Here is a 24207-nt window from a genome sequence, read left to right on the forward strand (position 1 = left end):
TCAATAGCTCATTAACCGAGAGAACAATAGCTCATTAACCGAAAGTGAACAATAGCTCATTAACCGAGTGAACAATAGCTCATTAACCGAAAGTGATCAATAGCTCATTAACCGAGTGAACAATAGCTCATTAACCGAAAGTGAACAATAGCTCATTAACCGAGTGAACAATAGCTCATTAACCGAGTGATCAATAGCTCATTAACCGAGTGATCAATAGCTCATTAACCGAGTGAACAATAGCTCATTAACCGAGTGAACAATAGCTCATTAACCGAGTGAACAATAGCTCATTAACCAAGTGAACAATAGCTCATTAATCGAGTGAACAATAGCTCATTAACCGAGAGAACAATAGCTCATTAACCGAGTGATCAATAGCTCATTAACCGAGTGAACAATAGCTCATTAACCGAGTGAACAATAGCTCATTAACCGAGAGAACAATAGCTCATTAACCGAGTGATCAATAGCTCATTAACCGAGTGAACAATAGCTCATTAACCGAGCGAACAATAGCTCATTAACCGAGTGAACAATAGCTCATTAACCGAGTGAACAATAGCTCATTAACCGAAAGTGAACAATAGCTCATTAACCGAGTGAACAATAGCTCATTAACCGAAAGTGAACAATAGCTCATTAACCAAGTGAACAATAGCTCATTAACCGAGTGAACAATAGCTCATTAACCGAGTGAACAATAGCTCATTAACCGAGTGAACAATAGCTCATTAACCGAAAGTGAACAATAGCTCATTAACCGAAAGTGAACAATAGCTCATTAACCGAGTGAACAATAGCTCATTAACCGAAAGTGAACAATAGCTCATTAACCGAGTGAACAATAGCTCATTAACCGAGTGAACAATAGCTCATTAACCGAGTGAACAATAGCTCATTAACCGAGTGATCAATAGCTCATTAACCGAGTGATCAATAGCTCATTAACCGAGTGATCAATAGCTCATTAACCGAGAGAACAATAGCTCATTAACCGAGTGAACAATAGCTCATTAACCGAGTGAACAATAGCTCATTAACCGAGTGATCAATAGCTCATTAACCGAGTGATCAATAGCTCATTAACCGAGTGATCAATAGCTCATTAACCGAGTGATCAATAGCTCATTAACCGAGAGAACAATAGCTCATTAACCGAGTGAACAATAGCTCATTAACCGAGTGAACAATATCGAGTGATCAATAGCTCATTAACTGAGTGAACAATAGCTCATTAACTCGGTTAATGAGCTATTGTTCACTCGGTTAATGAGCTATCATTAACTCCAATGAATATTAACCCCCTCTCAAAGTTTCAAATTTTCTTTTTAAAAAAATCAATAAATCCAGAATTGTACATTTTCATGCCCATATTGGAATCAGCATGAAAAATGCATTAAAATGAGTACAAACAAGCTCACTATTGGTTCAGTGGTTCTTGAGATAGCTCTTGATATTTTTAGAAAATATCTCAAAACTGGGACCTTTTTATGTTGGAGCCTACATGTATGACCCACGATGCAAAGCATTAAACAAATCCCACTAATTACCGTGCAATCAAGGACTACTAAAAATAAAATTTTGTTTCCGGTAACATGCTCTGAAAAATTGGGATGGAGGAAAGGAAAAAATGTCTATTTTATGGATAAATTTTGTCAAATTTTACACTTGAATCTAGCCCAGAACAGTAGCCTATCTATTTATATTGTCAAAAATCAGTGGGCAAAATAAAATAAATGTGATTTCCAACAACTTCATCAGAATTTCAACACGGACGATTATTGAAAAAATTGATTTTTTTTTTCCCCAAATTTTTTTTGATAGCACCAAAAAACAGTGACAGGCCGGTTACCGGAAACACAAATTTATTTGATTTTGGCCCAAGTACACTCACCTGTCAGCTGGGTTTCTGATGTGATCTTCTCTGACATCACATAGCCAATGAGATAGCTCAGTTTGTTCTTAGTTTTCAGACGAGTGGTTATGTGATACAGCAGCGTACCTGTTGACTTGCTGATACTGCAGCCACCATTATGCTTGCTTGCCTAAACAGAGAATACATACATGTGCAATTTTTAATTGTTCTCGTGTAAATTTAGTACTTTCAGAGATTTGTCAAAACACAACGAAATTAATTATGAAATACTCACTGTGTTGTTCGTGTTTATTTAATATTTTCTCATTATTACTTCCAATGTCGATAATTTTAGCTCGTCATATTCCATTCTGGGGGAAATCTCTTCTCATAGCTTTGGACCCAATCAAAACAATAATGTCATTCATTATTGAGTCTGTGATCGATTGCTTGGTCCTAGAGGGGTACCCGCTACTGCTCATTTTGTAACCCCAACTTTAAGGGGGTACTACACCCCTGCCCAATTTTGTGCCTATTTTTGCATTTTTCTCAAAAATGATAGCACATGGGTGACAAGTAAGATATGTATATAGGGGCAAGCATTTTGTACTGGATCGTTCAAGCATGCTCTACAAATTTTTCAATGTAAGTGCCTCTGGCCTTAGTAGAAGTAAAAACGGATACTATGGCCAGAGTTCTAGGGCTATCGTAACTCGACATGCTCGATGATCATGATGGTGGAAAAAACATTGAAATTTTATGAATGTACCGAAAGACCGCAACGGCTTATGATACTGACCAATAAGACTGCATACTTTAAATACCATTTGACCAAGTGAAATGATTATTCACATCAATTGTGCGATTTTCTTAAGGTTAGCCAAGGGTTTTTCATGTGCTTGATTTCAGAGGGGCGTAAGTTCATAACAGAAACAGCCATGCAGAAAATGAATAAGCGTAACGGGACGTAGGCCTACTTATATCGATCCACGGTCAAGACATGAAACTTGGCTCAGCTCGTGCCCGGCGGAGCTAGGTCGGAGGGGGGGTCATGAGGGGCGCATCGGGCTGGATGCTGGGGGGCACAAGCCGTTTTCGGCAATTTTCATAAGGATTTTATCAATTTTAAAATTGATTGGGGGCACTTCCTCTGGCCCCTATGCCTGCCCCCATGAAGCTACGCCATCCGTCTGGAAAATGTGTTAATTTTGAATTTATATTTATAGCCTTGATATCTTTGATGAAATAAATCAATGCTGATATAATATTCCCCTGATTACAATGTAATAGGGTACAACATTAACATCAACAACAATATAAAAAAGAAATCGAATTTGGGAAGAATATTCAACAAGACAGACTTAGCAGGCCTACAAATTTCTGAATTATATAAAGTGAAAAACAATCAATCAATTCAGTCAGCGAATCAATCAAATAAAGCTAAAAAGAAAGTCCAAGGACCAAGAAAGAATAAAGAAAAAGTGAAAAAAGAATGAAAGAGAGAGAAAGAAAAAGAAAGAAAGAAATGAAAAAAGAAAAGGAGAAAGAAAAGAAGGAAGAAAGGAAGTAAAAACGAGAAAAGAGGTAAACCCCGAATTCAGCCACAAGGGGATTTGAACCCACAAAAATGAATAGGTTTGAAGTCCAACGCTCTATCCACTCGGCCATACTTGTTCGAGAAGTCTAGCCAAGAATTTGCTCACCGATAGCTTCACATTCTAGGCTAGAGACCGTAGCATTCAAAATGTAGTCGGATTCGCTGAAGTAAACACAGCCGAATGTTGTGATCCCTGATTTGGCAAAATGCTTCACTATACATCTTTCAAGTAAACATCGTGTCGGCCGAGTGTAACCAGGCCGCCATTTTTTTCCTCAAACTGCTGGCAATAAATCTATTAAACGATCCCAAAATACATTTTAAACAATTTCTACCTCCAAACTAGGGCTAAGTATTTAAAGGAGTATTTTGTGATCCTAGCATCCTCTTTTTATGATTTTTCAGTACCGTATTTTCAAATAAACGCCCCCGGGGGCGTTACATTTTCTCAAGGGGGGACGTTTATTCAAGGTCAATTTTAGAATGATAATTCCCGTTAAAATCATTAGGTACCGGTAAACTAAAAACACGCGCTAAAATGACAAACTATGAACTAGAAACACTGACTTCTGGGTCACTTCCGGGTTTCTGATCCAGATTTTCGCCAATTATTGACGCTATTATCGACCATGTGCGCAACTTGGTAAGCTTACTACACAAGATAGCATGGAAATATCAGCATTTTTGAAACATCTTGGTTGAAAAAAGTGGTGGGTGGCATTTATTTGGGGGGGGCGACTATTTGACGAAATACGGTAGATATCCACGAAAAAAGCTTATTCCCAAAATTTCAGTTGATTCCAATTTTGCGCTTGCGAGTTATGCATGATTATGTGTATTACACTGCTCCATAGACAATGTGTTGTAATTTCGTTCTGGTATACCAGAACGAAATTCACATTTTACGATATCTTTGCTAAACGAATTAATCTGCAAGAAATATTTTGTAAATAAACATTATGTAGCCAGAGGTATCTAGTGATATAAAAATCTCAACTTTTTTTGAGAAAAGTGGGGGATGATGCTGTGGATCATGAAATGCCCTTTTAACATATTTTACTTTTAATTTTTTTCTCTATTTTCCTTGTTTATTTCTGTTGAGGGCCTCTTGTTTAGTTGTTTATTTCTAATTACCATATGAATGGGAAATTGTTTTGGAATGTGACATTCACCTGACTGGGATGATATATTTTATTAATACTAATTCTTTATAAATATTGGAAAATATGCACACATTATTAATTATGTTTGAATAATTACAGTAATTCCATACTGATCTTTTAATGATGACTAATTAGGGGGTGGTGCAATAATTATGTGTACCGGGGTGAATTCTCAAAATGGTCTGCCAAAATCGCTGCCCCCCCCCTTTGGCCGTGCCAAAAACCTTTGCCCCCCCTTTCGACGCTACTAAAAACCTTTGCCCCCCCTTTGACGTACAAAAATCTTTGCCCCCCCCTTACACATGCAAGATTTTGGGGAACCCGAATTTAAAACCTTAAATTGTCTTAACATATAATGCGAGTGCAGCGAGCAGGAAATTTAGCATATTTTAACGTGTTAAACGTGCTACGCCTTTTTAGGGCGTAATATAGAAACGGTGCCCAAAATATCTGTGCCAAAAATTGCTTGCCCCCCCTTCGACCTGCCAAAAATCGCTTGACCCCCCCTTCGACCTGCCAAAAATGCTTGCCCCCCCTTTTGGCCTGCCAAAAATCTTTGCCCCCTATAATTCACCCCGGGGTACACATAATTATTGCACCACCCTTAAGAAATATGATGGAAAATGAATGTAAACCTTAAATCTGCAAAACACCCCCGTAAAAGCACCTACAGTGGGATATATTCAATGATGGGGTTGGATGTTTTACACCACATGATGTTGTAGGCCTATTGCTCAGCGGAAGATGATGAAGGCCTACATTAATATTTGTTCCTTTTCAAAAAACAAATTATGAACTTCAAAATTTTCTGTGTTTTTAAAGCTGGTTGGAAATATTCTTGAAAATTAAATTATTGGAAAAAGACTTCACTTTTGCGGTACAAAAATGCAGTGCATTGCTAGCAGCATATCATTTGAACCTGAGACGAATATAGGTATATTCGTCTCAGATTTGAACAAGCATGCATAAAGCGAGCAACGATCGAGAGGGCCATCAACATCATAATTGATAAAATGATAATCATATTTTTTTATTCGGACGAATGTTATATACAATTTTGTTTGAACTTCCAACTTTTTCAAGGTTACCGGTATGTAAATCAAGGAATAAACAAGTCAGATTGTGCTGGCATTTTTCGGGTCGGCTAGCGGGTACCCGCCCGAGATTACATTACCCGGGCAGGAAATACCCTGCCCGGGTAATGTAACAATTTTTTTTTGTCATATAGGCCCCCTACGTACTCGTCTACATGTAGTATTAATGTCAAATTCAAAATGCATTGTCTATATCATTAATAGAGTATGACATGAAACAAAGTATCAAAATACATTTTTTTTTTCGGTCAACCATGAATGATCCTAGACCTACTGATCCTAACCTAGCATTTACTAGGTCTCTAGGTCCAGACCAGGGTCAGGGACACTACAAAACCGAAAAAATAAAAAACTTGACTGACTGCGATATTTAATTGCTTAGAAAACTTCGTTTTAGAGAACAACTTTATACGTCTTTTATACGTTTCTTTGTGTAACCTTAAAGAACTTGGATTGTAGTAAGCTTAAAAAAGCCAAGGTTGTTGAATTCGGCAACCGTGTACGTGTACGGTGTAGCAGCTCATGAAGCCCCAAGCAAATTTAATACGTTTGCGACCCTAAATTTAAGATCTAATAACACCAACTAACCTCTGCAATGACTTGCTTCAATTCTGCTGCTAACGATTCATTTTTAATCGTTTCCTTCGCCTTCTGGTCACTCAAACCTATACCTGTGAAAAGTTTCACGAGCTCCTCAGTCGCCATGATTGATGGTGAATTGGGCCGAGTTGCCAATCCCTAAAATTCACATGAAATCGCCCAATCGCAAAATGTACTCAAGGATGATGCAATCTCAAGTAATAAAATAAATAATAATATAAATAATAATAATAATAATAATAATAATAATAATAATAATAAGCATAATAATAATAATAATTATAATAATAATGATAATAATAATAACACTATAATAATAATAATAATAATAATAATGATTAAAAAAAATAAATAAATAAATAAATAATAATAATAAAAAAATAAATAAAAATGATAAATAAATAAATAAATAAATAAATAGATTTTTATAAATAAAACCATAAAAAAATTCAAATTCAAATGAAATGATGATATTATGAGGCCTGAGAGAGAGGAGAGGCCAAGGGGCTGTGCAGTGAGCCTCTCCCAAATGGGGGGGGGGGGCAAGAAATTTTAGCAATTTTGGCAAGAGGGAGGGAGGTGAAAGTGGGGCACCTTTAATAAAACGCTCTAAAATGCCCGGGCTAAAATGGCTTTGCACATTTTTGCTCGGAAAGGTTTTTTTTGATGGTCATTGGTCAATGACACCCAATTTCCAATGACCCCATTCCGGGGGTGGGGGGGGGGGGGGGGGAACTCCAACTTTGGATGTGATGCGTATGTAGGAGACCCCATATTTTTTGAACACATGCTCTGTCACCCAAAGATCCGTATTTTTCGATTAGAATAGTTAGGGGTGGGGGCTGGGGGAGAACGCCCCCCAATTGCCAAAGGCCCAAAAAGTCCGATTTGCAAGCGAAGCGAGTGAAAAAATCACCCCAAAATAGAAGCTTTTTAAGGGGCTGTGTCCCCCCCCCCCCTTGCACATGCCAAATTTGTTGGCTCCCAAAGTGCCAATTTGCAAACCTTATTATGGTCTATATACATATTGTGAGCGCAGCGATCTGGAAAATTTGCATATTTAAGCGTTTCTGCACGGTTTTCCTAAGCCTGAGCGTTTTATTTAGAAGGTGCCCCAAGAATGTGTGCCAAAATCGCTTGCCCCCCCCTCTCGGCTTGCCAAAAATTGCCAATTTTACCTTCCCCAGGGCTCATAATTATTGCACAGCCCCTAAGCCTTTTTGGTCAAAAAAGGTTCATATTAAAAAAAAAAGTCCACTTTTTCAAAATCCACCCCTAGTCCAAATTTTGAAAAAAATCTACTTTTTTCAAAATCAGGCCCCCGCCCCCCAAATAAATCCTGGTTAGGGGCCTGCTATTTTGGGATAGTAAGGCCTACCCTATAGGCCTACACCCAAAAACCAATCAAATTATGTGCATTCTTTGCAATTGGTCTCATCTTTATCAAGGTTTTTTTAATATGACATTCATACACTCCTAGACAGTGAGAACCAAATTATCAGAGCAAGTACTCAGCGTAGTACGCGCAGTGCCAGTGCTTTCGGACGCGTTCATTTTTTTGCTGGTGGATATACATTTGCTTTCATTTTCCAACATTTTTTGTGGCAATTTTGTTATAAAAATATTACGGGATTTTTTCTCGTGTATGAAATAGGTAATAAATGCGCATCACTTACCGTATTGCTCGAGAAATTGTACAAAATTTTGCACTTGTACTGAGATGGAGGGGGGGGGGGGAGTGCATTGGACGCATCAACATCTCAGTACGTGTGCATTATTTTACAATTTCACTCCCAACAAGTGATAATTGTAAAGCTATTGTATCATTCATCCAATTTTGTAAATATTGCAATTTACTTTTCTGAATGAATAATAATGATTGATGAAATTAAAAATATGAATGAATGAATGAATGAATGAATGAAAGTGAATGAATGAATGAATAAATGAATAAATGAATAAATGAATAGTTGAATAGTCACATTTAGATGTTTTATACCATGAAACATCAAAAAAATGAAAATTTAGGCTATAAACGAATAGGTTTTCTTTTGGAGAATAAGGAGAAAAAATAGCGACGGAAATGAATTTATTAAAATTATAAACTTCACTCAAGTGAAATGAAATTTGTTAACAGATTTCCAAAAGGAAAAAAAATGGTGTCAGAAGTGGGATTCGAACCCACGCCTCCATTCGGAGACCAGAATACCCAATCCATCCATTTGGATCAGAAGGAAATCCTTGAGTCTGGCGCCTTAGACCGCTCGGCCATCCTGACACGATGCCTCTTTCACTGTAAAATAAATATATATACAATGAACTATAAAACTGATTTTAAATGAGTTTCGCTGAAACAATATTAGCGATTAAGTTTATTAATAAATGTCAATTTGTCTCATACACAACAATTTAATGGCTTTGGGTGGTATAAAAAGGTTAAAATATGGCAAAAATAATTGGCGCTGAATGGCGCATCATATCGAGTGTCATATTTAGAAAACTAAAGCCTCTATTCGTTAAATTGCATACGGACAAAGTGAACTTTCTACTCGTAAGGAGGTTGCACGTAAAGTTATTTTTTGTGAGTCAACGTTTATACATAGATAATTTACTCTTTTATTCAGATTGATTGCATCAATTGTCAAATATATAGCAACAAAATTGAAAAATATTTTTATAATTTGTATTTTTATGATTTTATTAATCATATAGAATGACAATTAAACAAGAAAAATTTGAAAAATAATTATGAATATCTGTCTATCTACACAAAATACAGACATGGCCGCGCCCATGTAAACAGTAAGTACACGCTAGGAGGGAAAACATGCAAGCGTATTAAAACGTGTGTTCTCTGGTATTGGTAAACAATATTAAACAGTAACAGCTAAACAATAAGCTCCGGTCAGGATACTGCAATATTAAGGTATGCATTATGTAATATTAAACCTGCATTCATTGTGAAATTGTAATTCACTCAGTGGCAATAGGAAAATGAAGAAAATTTGGATTTTGACCCTCAAAACTCCAACCTAGCAGGATTTTTAAAAAAACTGCATTTGAATAATATTTGATACTATCAAGTAATGAAAGCCACATTTCATGAAACATTTGCGAAAGTTTTGTAAAATGGCCCTTCGTGCTCAAAAATTCAGCCATAAAATACATACACACATGTTATGACATCACATAGGAAGCCATTGATAATGCTGGGACACACAATTTGGCCTATTTTCGGACATTCAGGCAAGCATACTTTTCCTCATAACATTGCCAATTATAGGCCTACATACATGATTGACCCCTCATTTTTTAAGTTAAATGATTCTCTTTTTAATGAAAGCAATTTTAGATGAATTTATTAATTTAAATTTCAAAATTTTATGAGCATGCCTATCATTGGATTACACAGTTAAGACAGGATCTTGGTGCACAACTAAGCTTAATGAAGCCCGCCCTCACATGTTCAAAATGTGATCATGTCTAACTCAGATGACTCACTTGATAGTCTTGAACTAGTCCGAATAATTAGTCCGAATATCAGACCTATGCCTGCCACTTCCACATACTTGTGCATACATGTAATACGGAAGGTCGATTTGTGCCCATAAATGTTTAGGCCTATGTTAAACTGTATGTTATACAAATTGTACAGCTATCATTTCTACCCTATGACGAACCGACATACCTGTAAATCAAATAGCCCACAAAAAACTGGTCATCGCTGGTATTTTTCATGAAGAAAAACGACACTTTTTACCGAACATGTCCAAAACACGCCAGCTGACGACGAGCCTCCCCACGCATGTACATAAACAAGCCGTGTTCATTGTTTAATTGTCACCTGCAGCTGTTCGCAAGAAAACTTTCTGCATAAAATTACCTGGGGTCGTTATCAGGCCTGAGACACACTGGCGCTAGTTTGAGGACAGTCACTATGAGTTACTAATGTCGGCAAATGCGTGATGGGTCGCCATTTTGTGACTCGTGCAAGCTAACACAAACAAATTATTGGACTTAATAATCTTTTCAAGTTTTAATAAAACGTGCATCTATCATGATATAAATATTACATTTTATTATTTGAATTATATAAGCTATGTCAATTTTGTGTCCATGTTAATTTTTATATGGATTTACCTGTGTTGATTTTAAACTGTTGTGAACGTGGAGCTACATAAATTGGCAGGCGATTACCCACCATGCAATGCGAATACACGGAAACGATCCAGTTTAGGATGCATCGCAGTTCCTGTTGTGTAAACCAGGCGTAAACCGCCCATCCAACCTGATCGTGTGCACAGGATTTGTGCTGGAGGCTAGTTAATGCGCACAACCAATGCGCAGAAGAAGACCTTAATTGATACTAGGCGGAGCTTACGTTTCACAAGAATGATTGACAGCTGTGAGTAAGTGAAATTCTGTTCTGTGATTGGTACAAAAATATGGTTCTCGTATAAATGAATATATTATCCATGGCTTCAAAATTAGGAACCATTTCTTCCACAGAGCCCTATATAGGGCTCTATGGTCTCTACTCATCATACACGACCGTAGAAGATCTGGCCAGCGACGACGCTTGCCAATCAGGCTAGCTATTTGTACGGGCGTGGCCTCTCATCCTTTTTATTATCTCTGGTCTTGTCACGCTGGTATTAGCCCACCTGTGATTACTGACCTGGATCTGACAGAAGATTGTGGAATTTACGATTTTCAGCAGCAGGATTTTATGAAACTGCCAATATTTGCAAGTATTCTGAAGGATCGGTAATAATTAAAATATTTTTCATGGTGTCGGTAGTGCAAGTTGAAGTTAGTGAATTTGTGGTTTTGTATGTTATCATGTGCAAGAGTGTTTTCAGGAAGCGTAAATAGGCAGGCCGTTATGCTAAGCTCTCCATCTTATATGTGAGTTCGGCGACGAACTGGACACATCACACGGTAGTGTGATGTGTCCAGCCTGGATATATATCAGACCCAGAACAAAATATTAATTTCTGACATGATCTTGTACTGGGTCTGAACTGTTTCCATATGAAATCTTGATGGCAAATTGGACAATAGAAGCACATGGTTCTACGTGACAGCTTTTTAATCCCTATTCAGGTTACGTGAATCGCGCTATTGTGGACCATGCTTCTGATACTTGAGTGTTTGGACACGCTGAACGGTTTTTGTCTACCTCTCTGTTTGTAAACAAACCAGGAGGTCGAAATCGCCCTCCTCGCCGAATCGAAAGTCAGCGTAATAGTACGGCACTACCGAATAATCAGACCCAGAACAAAATAATAATTTCTGACATGATCCTGTTCTGGGTCTGAACTGTTTCCATATGAAATCTTGATGGCAAATTGGACAATAGAAGCACATGGTTCAACGTGACAGCTTTTTAATCCCTATTCATGTTACGTGAATCACGCTATTGTGGACCATCCTTCTGATACTTGAGTGTTTGGACACGCGGAACGGTCTTTTGTCTACCTCTCTGTTTGTAAACAAACCAGGAGGTCGAAATAAATCCTCCTCGCCGAATCACGAAAGTCAGCGTAATAGTACGGCACTAGTCTTGAACTAGACTGCGGAACTCAGTCGGAGTCAGTCCTCAATGATAGTCATGATATAGTCAGTCATTTATCTTTTGGTCGTTATATGACTATCATTTGAGGACTGAGTTGTTATAATATATTTTCCGAGGAGCAATTTACAACAATAGCTGGGGATTAGTGGGGCAGAGGTCAGTGTCCGAAATAAGGAAAATATGTAGATTGTCCCGAGGATAACTAAAGGTAAAGCAGGAATAATTCTGCTTGTCCTCAAAACATTTTGGTTGTCCCCAAAATATAAATGTCTTTTTTGTTTTTGAGGGCAAAGAATCCAAATAATGGTTGTCCAGGGGATAAGTACACAGCTCAATATGGTTGTCCCTAGTCCGAATAATCAGACCCAGAACAAATTGAAATTATTAATTTCTGACATTATCGTGTACTGGGTCTGAACTGTTTTCATTCGAAATCTTGATGGCAAATTGGACAATAGAAGCACATGGTGCTACTTCACAGTTTTTAATCCCTATTCATGTTGCGTGAATCACTGATTTAGTCTCTATTGTGGACCATCCTTTTGATACTTGAGTATTTGGACAAGCGGAACAGGTTTGACAGTCTCCTTTGTCTACCTCTCTGTTTGTAAACAAACGAGGAGGTCGAAATCGCCGAATACGAAAGTCAGCGTAATAGTACGGCACTAGGTTGTCCCCAGTGATTTTTGGACAAGAGGACAAGAGGATAAGTGCTTATTTCGAACACTGGCAGAGGTTATCTATTGAATCCTTTCATGACCACTGAAGCATAGATAGTCAAGTCAAGGACACTCGGCACAAATTGAAAGACCATGTTAACTCTCGACAAAAGAATGCATGCATGTCAGGTCATACGACACCAATTTGGTGTTTGTTATGACACCAATTTGGTGTTTGTTATGCTCCTCGAAATTAGTACCTTACAGTCTATGCCAGTCGATAGACTTTAAGCATCAAATTTTGAGGCGCGGAAAGACACCAAATTGGTGTCGTATGACCTTTGACATTCTTTTGTGGCGAGTGACATGGTCTTTCAATTCACGCCGAGTGTCCTTGACAGGCGTGACTATGCTTCAGTGGTCATGAAAGAATTCAAAAGATAATCTCTGCCCCAATAATCCCTAGTGCCGTACTATTACGCTGACTTTCGTATTCGGCGAGGAGGACGATTTTGACCTCCTGGTTTGTTTACAAACAGAGAGGTAGACAAAAGACCGTTCCGCTTGTCCAAACACTCAAGTATCAGAAGGATGGTCCACAATAGCGTGATCGTGATTCATGTACACAACATGAATAGGGATTAAAAAGCTGTCAAGTAGAACCATCTGCTTCTTTTGTCCTATTTGCCATCAAGATTTCATATGGAAACAGTTCAGACCCAGAACAGGATCATGTCAGAAATTAATATTTTGTTCTGGGTCTGATTATTCGCACTAAATAATCCCAAGCTATTGTCTGAAACTGCACCTCGGAAAATGTATGGTAAGAACTCAGTCCTCAAATGATAGTCATATAACGACCAAAAGATATTAAGTGACTGACTATCATTGAGCATTGAGTTCCACAGTCTAGGCGCTGGCCTGTTCTAGACTGCGGAACTCAGTCCTCAATGATAGTAATTTCCCTATGGGGATTACACAGTTATGCCATTTCTGGATCTGGATATTTATGTCGGTAGAACACCTCCTAAAAAGGCAACATCACCAACTTCTTGCTGCTAAGTGGATGGACGCTGCTACAAAATTCATTTATCTGGAGCTGAATCGCTTTCTTAAAACTGGCAAGTATTGGTGCCTCAACAACTTTTTCTGGTAAACTATTCCATTCAGGTATGGTTGCTGGAAAGAAGGTGTCCCTGTACCGTCTGGTTTTGTACCTAAATAATCTGGGTGAATTTTTGTTTGTGCCCTCTCGTTGCCCTAGTCTGATCATGCTTGATGTGGTATGATGAATCTATATCTACATTTTGTACCAGGCCATTCTTGATCTTGTTGAACATGATGTTACGTTGGATTTAATGCCTAGTCTGCAAAGACTTCCATTCCAGTTCTATGAGAATTCTGGTCATTGTACCCTCTTCCCTGCTGTAGGCTACTCCCTCTTGCAAAATCTGGCAGCTTTAAATTGCACTCTTTCTAGTCTGTTGGAGTTTGTTTATATCTTTGTGTCCCATGCAGAGGCGGCGTATTCTAGCAATGGCGGCATGAGCGTTGAATAAGCAGTTGTTTTAACTTCCTCATCATTTACTGTGGTCGCAACTTTTGAGTTGAACGTCTCCCTCTATAATAAGCAACATGCATGACATGCCTAGCTTGGCAGCATATTGTGATTAAAAAAAAAGTCATTTGATTTAAATCGCAATTTAAATCGTGAAGAATCAATTGATTTAAAAACACGCCAACCCTGCCTCACCTGCCTGCAGCTTCTCCAGAACAAGTGAACCAGACTCATCTTCAGAGAGCCCAAATATACTCATAATGCTCCTTTACTTCACCGTCTGCACTGTCTTCCAGTCGCTAAATGTGTCCAGTTCCACACTCTCATCCATGTTTAGAAGTTTCTTGCTTCATCTACACCACCATGTACACTAACACTGAATACCTGTCCTTCATCCTCCACACTCATCATTCTGGGTAGGCCTACTCATTGCGATCTACTGCTGCCGCTTGCCTTTCCAATCCCAGATTCCACAAGTTGGCTGGTGACAGAGCATTTTCCATCATTGCCCATTTTATGGAATGGCTTGCCATCCCACATTTGTGACTCTGCCAATGTCCAAACCTTCAAGAAGAATCTGAAAATTCACCTGTTTCCTCCCTCTTGCATTTTTATGCCTCAAAAAAAGTTATATATTGGCTTGCTAAATGTGTTAATTATTTACATGTACGCTGAAAATGTTCTTGTTTTCTCAGTAATTCTCACATATATATGCAATGCATAATAAAGGGGACAATATTTGACATTGTATGTAAGAGAATCCATATCCTAAAGCAATGTTGTTATCAACACATATTTTGTGTATCGACATGTTGGAAGAAAATACTTCCGACTTATCGACATGTATCGATAACAAGCTGACAGGGCTCAAAGCTCCTTCCCGGGAAACTACTAACAGGAATTGACCTTTTAATAAATAATGACCTTTTCAGTAAATCCCATAAGCCTTTGCGAGTACACCATTTGACGTCATGACGATCTGCACCAATGCAAACATCGTTTATTGAAGATCGTTACTGCGCATTGCAAGCATGACGTCAAATGACAAAGCTTATGGGATTTACCGAAAAGGTCAATTCATTTCACCTGAGTGGATCAGCTTGTGACAAATTTAAACCATAAAGACTGAGACTAACAAATACTTCTCCTCTTGTAATTTACAGATACAGAGCTGGATATGGCTAGTAAAACGAACAGTGCAACTCCAGATCAAATGGAGCGTGTAGGTGATGACTCTCATACACCTCATCTGGCTCTTGGCCTCAGTCAACTCAGAGAACAAGGCACATTCTGTGACATTACTATCATCCTTGGAAATCAGCAATTCCAAGCTCATAAAGCTGTGTTGAGTGCAAGCAGTAGCTACTTCATGAGTATGTTCACTTCAGGATTTCAAGAAAGCAAGAGGTCTGAGGTCATCATTGATGGTTCACCAGAGAGTTTCACCCAGCTGTTGGAATGTGCTTACACTGGCTACTTCCATCTATCTCCAGCCAATGTGTGCGGTGTCTTCAGAATGGCCTGCTATATGGACTTTACACATGCAATCAAAGTATGTGTTGACTATCTCATGAAAGTGCATCAAGTCATCGACTTAGAAGATGTCTTTGAGATGCATTCTCTGGCAGAAAGTCATAAAGACATGACAGAGCTAGTAGAACGACTACGCCTACGTCTACTAAGCAATTTCAAGGCGGTCGTAGAGACCAAGTATTTCTTACATCATGCAAGCAAAGAGTTTATTGTGACCTGTTTGAGTGCTGAAGAAATTGAAACTGAGACATCACAAGAGGAAGAGGTTAGTAATTGTAGGTCTTAGTAGTAGATAATACATCGTTATTGGGCAGAAAAACCTCCTACATGTATAAAGGTTTGATACTACACATATCAACTGCTCAGTGCCAGAAGTGGATAAGTCCAATTTAGCTGCCCTGTGTGGACATTTGGCAATTTACACATAGTATATTGAACTCGTCTACATCATTTTATGGCATCTATTGATCACTTCTAGTACTGAGCAGTCAATATTAATTTTCAGGAAATTTACAACAAGTTCATCTTTATACATTGTACACCACACCTTTTGTTTTTAGATTCTGCAGAGTACCTTAAACTGGCTGAGATACGACTGGCACCAGCGAAAGATGCACACCACTGACCTCTTGAAGAAGATCCGTCTTGGTTTGGTGCCACCTGACAGACTCAAGCAGATCCTTGGTGATGAGATACTAGCCATACCAGAATGTAAGGAAATGATTGAGGAGGTTGCCAAGGTGTATGCTACTAAGGAGAGTGCTAGGATACCATTGAATCAGAGTCACCCAGACATGTTTGCTACTAGAAACACTATCACAGTAAGTATGCTTGACACCCAGACATGTTTGCTACTAGAAACACTATCACAGTAAGTAGGCTTGACACCCAGACATGTTTGCTACTAGAAACACTATCACAGTAAGTAGGCTTGACACCCAGACATGTTTGCTACTAGAAACACTATCACAGTAAGTAGGCTTGACACCCAGACATGTTTGCTACTAGAAACACTATCACAGTAAGTAGGCTTGAAAATTATGAAATTTGAAATGTAAATATCACATATTTATGTTTTTATTAAAGCCATATTGTAACACTAACAGCCCTGGAATTAAGGAGCTGAAGGGGCACGGCAACCTTTTTAGGGCAAGTTGATAATTGCCTTGGATTTTCACTGAAAAGGCAATATTTCAAGAGGGCATCATGGCAACTGTTGAAAATTTGAGAAGGGCACCAAGGCAATATTTCTCATAAGTAAAGAAAAACACACACAAACATAGATAGATGATTTTATAAGGAAGGGGCAGGGCTGGGACACCGACGGCAACTTCATTAGAGGGCACGGCAAGTGACTGCCTTGGGTAAAGAACATATTTTGAGGGCATTACGGCAGTGGGGATGGACACCCATGGCAAAATGCCATGGGTGCCGTGGGTTAATTCGAGGGATGTATTGTAACATTTACTGAGGAGGGTGCCCTCAATATTTTTTAAAATTCTGTTTTTTACATGATTACTATAATGTATTTACTTTACTAAACTAACATACCCTGCTTTGAGGTGCTGTAGTTTTGTCAAAATCCGAGATGAATGCTTACACAAAGCTACACAATGTGCATAACACAGTACGTACATGGCGTGCTGGCAGTCGTGATATTGGCAATTCCAAGCAACATCATTCCGCAATGCGAAGTTTGCACATGAATTCTTTTTTAATGCAGCAGCCAATTAGGTATGTGACTGGTATAATGGAAACTATTTTGTGTAAGTGAAAGATTAAGGTGGGAGAAACTTTTCCAAACGACCCTAATTTGCATATGCAAACTTCGCGTTGTGGAATGATGCTTGGAATTGCCCATATATCTAAAGAACAGACATGAATCAAGTTCGAATGAGTGGCTTGCATTGGCAATATATGCGCTCGCCTGTTTGGGCCCCCAAAAAAGAGGACATGTCTGACCGGGAAAACTAACATTTTATACCAAAAAATATAATTCTCTTTAAATGGAAATATAATAATGGTTATAATATGGCTTTAATGATTGCCCTCGTGGATATTATTATGGTAGCCTATGGTTAGGTATGCATGCATGCACGCCCACATACATGTATATCCCCACACGCATACACCCCTATACACATGCATGCCCCTTACACATACGTTCACACCCCTACAACCCCAGGGCTACTTGTACATGTACTCATCGGCAAACAGGGACTCTGTATTCAACTGATGAACACGGAAATGATTTTTTTTTAAATTTTCTGCGCCTAACCGGGTTTGTTGACCAATGATGTTTTACACAAATTCTACACAATTTTTTGCATTTAAACCTATCAACTGGGGATTGATTTCTATATCAACAACAGAGGATGCACTCTCAAATCAGTTCGGGGGCACTCATAATTCACGGACGTCTCTGACATCAAATACTCTTGAAGGGTCATGTCACATAACAGTATTATATTTCAGGGATGTCTCATACAATGTAAATCACATACATGTACTCCCTAGTTTCAAAACCCAGTCGCAAACGATATTAGTATTTTTGGTGAAGGTGAACCGGCGCAGTGGGAATAATTTTGTGAGTAGGCCTTATCAGGGTTGTAGCTAGCCCAAGTTGAGTGCCTGCTAATTTTATTATCCAATTCATGAATTAGAGCATAGGCTCGGGTACTCTTGGGATTTTTTTACTTCAAAACATTTGATTTTGGCCATAAATGGCTCAATTTTGCAATCTAAGTGTGTTCTGGGACCATTTGTCAGAATTTGCACAGATAGATATAATTTTTGCACAGGTAGATATTTGCTAAACATATAAAAGCTTATTCTAATACACTCAGCTTTGTTCTGATGTGCTGTATCAAGTGCCCAGCTGTCAACAAAACTCTACGTATATGATATCACAGACCCCCGTATTTGATATCAGAAACGTCCGTGAATTACGAGTGCCCCAGAACTGAAATGCAAATTTAGGCTGTGTGTAGTCAATTGCACATGTTGGCTAAACGGGGACAGTCCCCAGGTTGCAGTAACGTCCACAGTTGGAATATGTCAAGTTTTATATTAATGGCAGAGTTTGCTGGCAAACACCTACTCACAGATATCTACACTACACCAAACACACGCCCACAAGCATACCCCAAAGCATACCCCAGCACACAAAGTATTACTGTATAATACCTAATACTTGGTCATTTCCAGGCGCAAGTATCCATGGACGAAGATGAGGACGGTATAATATTCCTATATTATAGAACAAAGACAGGCTTTTATAGACTCAATCACATCCCTGAACTTCCATGCACATATCCGTCTTCTGGCTCCCTTCAACGATATGCATTTTCTGGCTTCAATACAGTCGTTGTTGGAAATCAGATTTATGTTGCAGGTGGTTACAAGAGTGAACTGGATGAGGAGGATGAGCTACTTTATGAGAAACATTTCCTCAAATATAATTTTGAATCCAACAAGTGGACTGTTCTCCCTTCAATGTTAGGGAATCATTGTGTTCCAGAACTGGTTGAGTTAGATGGATATATCTATGCAATCAGTGGAACTGTCAATGAAGAATGGGAGATGGTCAGCCATTTGATTTCTTCACTTTATAATGTGCGGGGTCTGTCCAGTAATGGCTGCATATTTGTAATAGGTGAAGATGGACATGACTTTAAATGTATGATGCGAAAAAATTGCGAATTTCAAAAAATCAAAATTATTTGATATCGGAATGACATTCTTCATATTCAGAATGCAATTCGATATGTCTGATGTGCTCTAATGTCCCAAATAAAATACTGTCCAAACGTTCATACCCCAGCCCTTAAATTGACCATAAAAGAAATGTAACGCTGAAATTGCTTTCAGTTTATTTTCAGTGTTGTGACAAATGGCTATTAAAAATGAAAAATGATCTATAGCAGATTCAACTCATACTAGGACATTTTTCCAACAAATCTAGGCTGCCGGTCATTCAGTCATTCATAGCATGATATGTATGATTGCCCAGTAGCCTGAATTTGTTTGAAAAACGTCCCACGATGGATTGAATCTACTATCGCACAACAAATATTAATTGACTTAGGGCACGTTCTCACTATGCCTGTGTGATACCAGGACGTGGACTCGATCCTAAATCTAGTCCGCTTCCAAGCAGGGGTATCTATTCTTCTAGAAATTTTAATTATTCCCTCGCACTACCATGCTGTGGCCACTACTACAAAATGGTTAACTTTAGACTCCTTTAAGGGCTGGGGTATGAACGTTTGGACAGTATTTATTTTGGGACATTAGAGCACATCAAACATATCGAATTGCATTCTGAATACGAAGAATGTCATTCTGATATCAAATAATTTTGATTTTTTGAAATTCGCAATGTAATTAATAATACACATTTTATGGCAAATCATTAAAAATTTATATTTTAAATATTTAACAGTACTTGAAGTAAACTTTATAAATCTGATGATTTATACTTAAAGTGTATGTAGGTGGGTTGAAAAGCCGACGATCAATTGAAAATTTTGACCTTTCGTATTGAAGATATGGATTTTTTTTCCCAAAACACCAAAAAAAAAATTAGGTCTTTTGGGAAAAAAATCCATATCTTCAATATGAAAGGTCAAAATTTTCAATTGACCGTCGGCTTTTCCTCCCTGCTACATACACTTTAAGAATATATCATTAGATTTATATAATTTACTTCGTGGACTGTTATATATCAAAAATTGAAAAATATCAAATGTTTATAATTTGTCATAAAATTTGTATTATATTGTGATTTTCAAAAATGAAAATTATTTGATATCAGAAAGACATGCTTCAGATTCAGAATACAATTCGATAGGTCTGAGGTGCTCTCATGTGCCACAAAAAATACTATCGAAACGCAATAAACGTTCATTTTAGATCCCTTAATGACTCTAGTTTGTGGTTTTCCCTACAAACCTCAAATTCTTCCCTAGATGGTACAGTCTGGACAGTGACACTGAACCATTGCATAAAGGAAAAGACTAACTGATTCGAAGGGAAGACAGATTTGGACCTGTAACATTTTTCTAGGCTATTGATTATTTAGAAAGCTGATAAATTGGCCTTTTGAATGTGTTTTTTCTGAGACCTAATATACCTAAATTTTTTTTTTTCCTTCTTTTCAAAACACAAAATTCTTCCCCAAAGGGGCAAAATTATTCCCTCCCTTGGGGCTTAATAATGGAAGGATAGACACCCCTGCTTCCAAGCATAGTGAGAACGTGAAATAGTGGTCTTCATCCTACATCCAGGATGTAGTATCGAGCTAGACCACCTCATTGAGGTAGTCTCAGACCTACGATTTGGTATCAAACAGCCTGGTGAGAACGTGTTTACAATTGGACTCAGTCCACTTATACAGGAAATGCTGTATGCACAACCTCGATGGCTGTCATTTTATAGGCCTATACAATACATGTGTACATTATATAATTTTCCATGATAAAATTTGAACACATGATTTTCAACTTAAAAACTCATGGCTTGTGTTATAGAACAAATTTATACAGGCTTCATTTCATGTAATTTGCAAAATTTATTTTGTTTTATGCGGAAAAGTCTGGGGGAAAATGGCTATATAGGCATATCGCAGACACTGACGTTGTGTTCGAGATGCTTGCGGTAGTTTGATGAGCAGCATGCTTCTTGTGCAGTGTGAAAACAACGGCAAGATACAGATTTTATCCAGTTTCAGAATTAAACAAAACAACATTTGGCTTTACAGGATAGTACAAAAGGATATTCAGGTGTAATATATTCATTTTTGAAGTGTACATTTTGCTAGAGTGAGTCAGAATTACCAATCAAAAATAGTATTGTTGGTGATTTAGAGGTTGTCTTGCGAGTGAATTGGCGTGCTTGACAAAAATCAGAAATAACAACCTAACGTATTTCTCTCAAATTATGCTGTTTGGGATTTGAAGTGGGTCGTCTCACTTCAGGACCGTAAATGGCATCAGATGATATAGCTGTCTGATTGCGTAAAAAGGTATCAGATGATATTGCTGTCTGGATACATATATGATTGCTGTCTGATACATAAAGCTCAGATGATATAGCCGTCTGTAGTGATATTAAAAGTATTAGATAATATAGACAGTTGATTTCCTGTCAACTGTGTATACTCTCAGATAATACAGCCGTCTGAGGTGATATTAAATGAGTAATTGTTTAAATCCTAGCCAAATTATGCTGTTTGGAGAATGGGACAGGTATCAGATGTTGTAGCTGTCTGATACATCTGAAGTAATATACATGTAAGAACCTCAGATGATATAGCTGTCTGAGGTGATACAAAAATGTATGTGATATTAAATTAAGTATGAAGAACACAGTTGACACTTGATCAACTGTGTAAATGAAAGGAAATAAAAGATTCGGATGGTAAAGATCCAGCTCCGGCAATAGTTGTGTTTGATCTACTTATTGCGTCCATAGGACAATCGGGTTTTGATTGAGCCAACTTCAATCAAAACCAAAATTGTCATTGGCGTAATAAGCCCTGGGTTGTTGAAAAGGGTTTCATTGTCCTGTAGATCAATAAAAGGTGGAGCTATGCGTGTTGTGACATCAGGCCGACACCTGTTGTGCATCCATGCCTGGGTCGAGTCGGCGTGCCAGTAGCCAATCATAGGCAGCGGTTCTGGGGGGCGTGGCCGTTTTCTCCGAAAAAAAATATTGCCGGGAAAATTCATAAGCTGTTTTGATACCATCCGAAGAGGTCAGGAAAATTTTAAAACCCACCCACCACTCCCTTTATGAAAAATATGATATTAAATGGCATTGTTTCTTTTGCTTTTTACCATTTTGTCCAATATATGAATCAAAATGGAGATACATTGCTGCATTTGAGGAAGTCATTGGGAATGTTTTCACATACTTAATATATAATGTCAATTCCAAATTCCAAATTAGGCTGTTTGGAAATTGAATGGGGTTGTCCTAATTCCGGAAATGAGTAATGATTAGGTCCAAGCCAAATTATGCTGTTTGGGATTTGAAGTGGGTCGTCTCACTTCAGGACCGTAAATGGCATCAGATGATATAGCTGTCTGATTGCGTAAAAAGGTATCAGATGATATTGCTGTCTGGATACATATATGATTGCTGTCTGATACATAAAGCTCAGATGATATAGCCGTCTGTAGTGATATTAAAAGTATTAGATAATATAGACAGTTGATTTCCTGTCAACTGTGTATACTCTCAGATAATACAGCCGCCTGAGGTGATATTAAATGAGTAATTGTTTAAATCCTAGCCAAATTATGCTGTTTGGAGAATGGGACAGGTATCAGATGTTGTAGCTGTCTGATACATCTGAAGTAATATACATGTAAGAACCTCAGATGATATAGCTGTCTGAGGTGATACAAAAATGTATGTGATATTAAATTAAGAGTATGAAGAACACAGTTGACACTTGATCAACTGTGTAAATGAAAGGAAATAAAAGATTCGGATGGTAAAGATCCAGCTCCGGCAATAGTTGTGTTTGATCTACTTATTGCGTCCATAGGACAATTAATAATACACATTTTATGGCAAATCATTAAAAATTTATATTTTAAATATTTAACAGTACTTGAAGTAAACTTTATAAATCTGATGATTTATACTTAAAGTGTATGTAGGTGGGTTGAAAAGCCGACGGTCAATTGAAAATTTTGACCTTTCATATTGAAGATATGGATTTTGATCAAAAAAAGACCTAATTTTTTTGGTGTTTTGGGAAAAAAAAATCCATATCTTCAATATGAAAGGTCAAAATTTTCAATTGACCGTCGGCTTTTCCTCCCTGCTACATACACTTTAAGAATATATCATTAGATTTATATAATTTACTTCGTGGACTGTTATATATCAAAAATTCGAAAAATATCAAATGTTTATAATTTGTCATAAAATTTGTATTATATTGTGATTTTCAAAAAATGAAAATTATTTGATATCAGAAAGACATGCTTTGTATTCAGAATACAATTCGATAGGTCTGAGGTGCTCTCATGAAAAACAAAAAATACTGTCGAAACGCAATAAACGCTCATTTTAGATCCCTTAATGACTCTAGTTTGTGGTTTTCCCTACAAACCTCAAATTCTTCCCTAGATGGTACAGTCTGGACAGTGACACTGAACCATTGCATAAAGGAAAAGACTAACTGATTCGAAGGGAAGACAGATTTGGACCTGTAACATTTTTCTAGGCTATTGATTATTTAGAAAGCTGATAAATTGGCCTTTTTGAATGTGTTTTTTTCTGAGACGAATATACCTAAATTTTTTTTTTCCTTCTTTTCAAAACACAAAATTCTTCCCCAAAGGGGCAAAATTATTCCCTCCCCTTGGGGGCGAATAATGGAAGGATAGACACCCCTGCTTCCAAGCATAGTGAGAACGTGAAATAGTGGTCTTGATCCTACATCCAGGATGTAGTATCGAGCTAGACCACCTCATTGAGGTAGTCTCAGACCTACGATTTGGTATCAAACAGCCTGGTGAGAACGTGTTTACAATTGGACTCAGTCCACT

General features: G+C 37.8%; 2 protein-coding genes and 1 non-coding gene across 12 annotated transcripts in view; 1 reads left to right on the top strand and 2 right to left on the bottom strand.

Moving 5' to 3' along the window:
• Nucleotides 1-6418, bottom strand: part of LOC140147845 (glutamine--tRNA ligase-like) — a 43436-nt gene extending 37018 nt beyond the window's left edge. The window contains exons 1-2 of the mRNA XM_072169602.1: nucleotides 6301-6418; nucleotides 1898-2048 (exon numbers count right to left, since the gene is read on the bottom strand). Coding sequence (XP_072025703.1) covers nucleotides 1898-2048; nucleotides 6301-6417 — 268 coding nt within the window. The 5' untranslated portion in view covers nucleotide 6418. The remainder of the gene's footprint in view (nucleotides 1-1897; nucleotides 2049-6300) is intronic.
• Nucleotides 6419-8472: 2054 nt separating this feature from the next.
• On the bottom strand, nucleotides 8473-8590 carry Trnal-caa (transfer RNA leucine (anticodon CAA)). The gene is made up of 2 exons: nucleotides 8553-8590; nucleotides 8473-8518 (listed from the first exon to the last, which is right to left on the bottom strand). It is a non-coding gene; the product is annotated as a tRNA-Leu (tRNA).
• Nucleotides 8591-9102: 512 nt separating this feature from the next.
• The window catches only part of LOC140147846 (ectoderm-neural cortex protein 1-like), a 41132-nt gene continuing 26027 nt past the window's right edge, over nucleotides 9103-24207 (top strand). For 9 of the 10 annotated variants that reach the window (XM_072169610.1, XM_072169611.1, XM_072169609.1 and 6 more), the window contains exons 1-3: nucleotides 9103-9238; nucleotides 15271-15905; nucleotides 16201-16461. In XM_072169610.1, coding sequence (XP_072025711.1) covers nucleotides 15285-15905; nucleotides 16201-16461 — 882 coding nt within the window. In that variant the 5' untranslated portion in view covers nucleotides 9103-9238; nucleotides 15271-15284. The remainder of the gene's footprint in view (nucleotides 9239-15270; nucleotides 15906-16200; nucleotides 16462-24207) is intronic. The other variant, XM_072169605.1, reaches the window with a different exon arrangement.

This window comes from Amphiura filiformis, chromosome 3, assembly GCF_039555335.1.
Source record: "Amphiura filiformis chromosome 3, Afil_fr2py, whole genome shotgun sequence".
NCBI lineage: Eukaryota > Metazoa > Echinodermata > Ophiuroidea > Amphilepidida > Amphiuridae > Amphiura > Amphiura filiformis.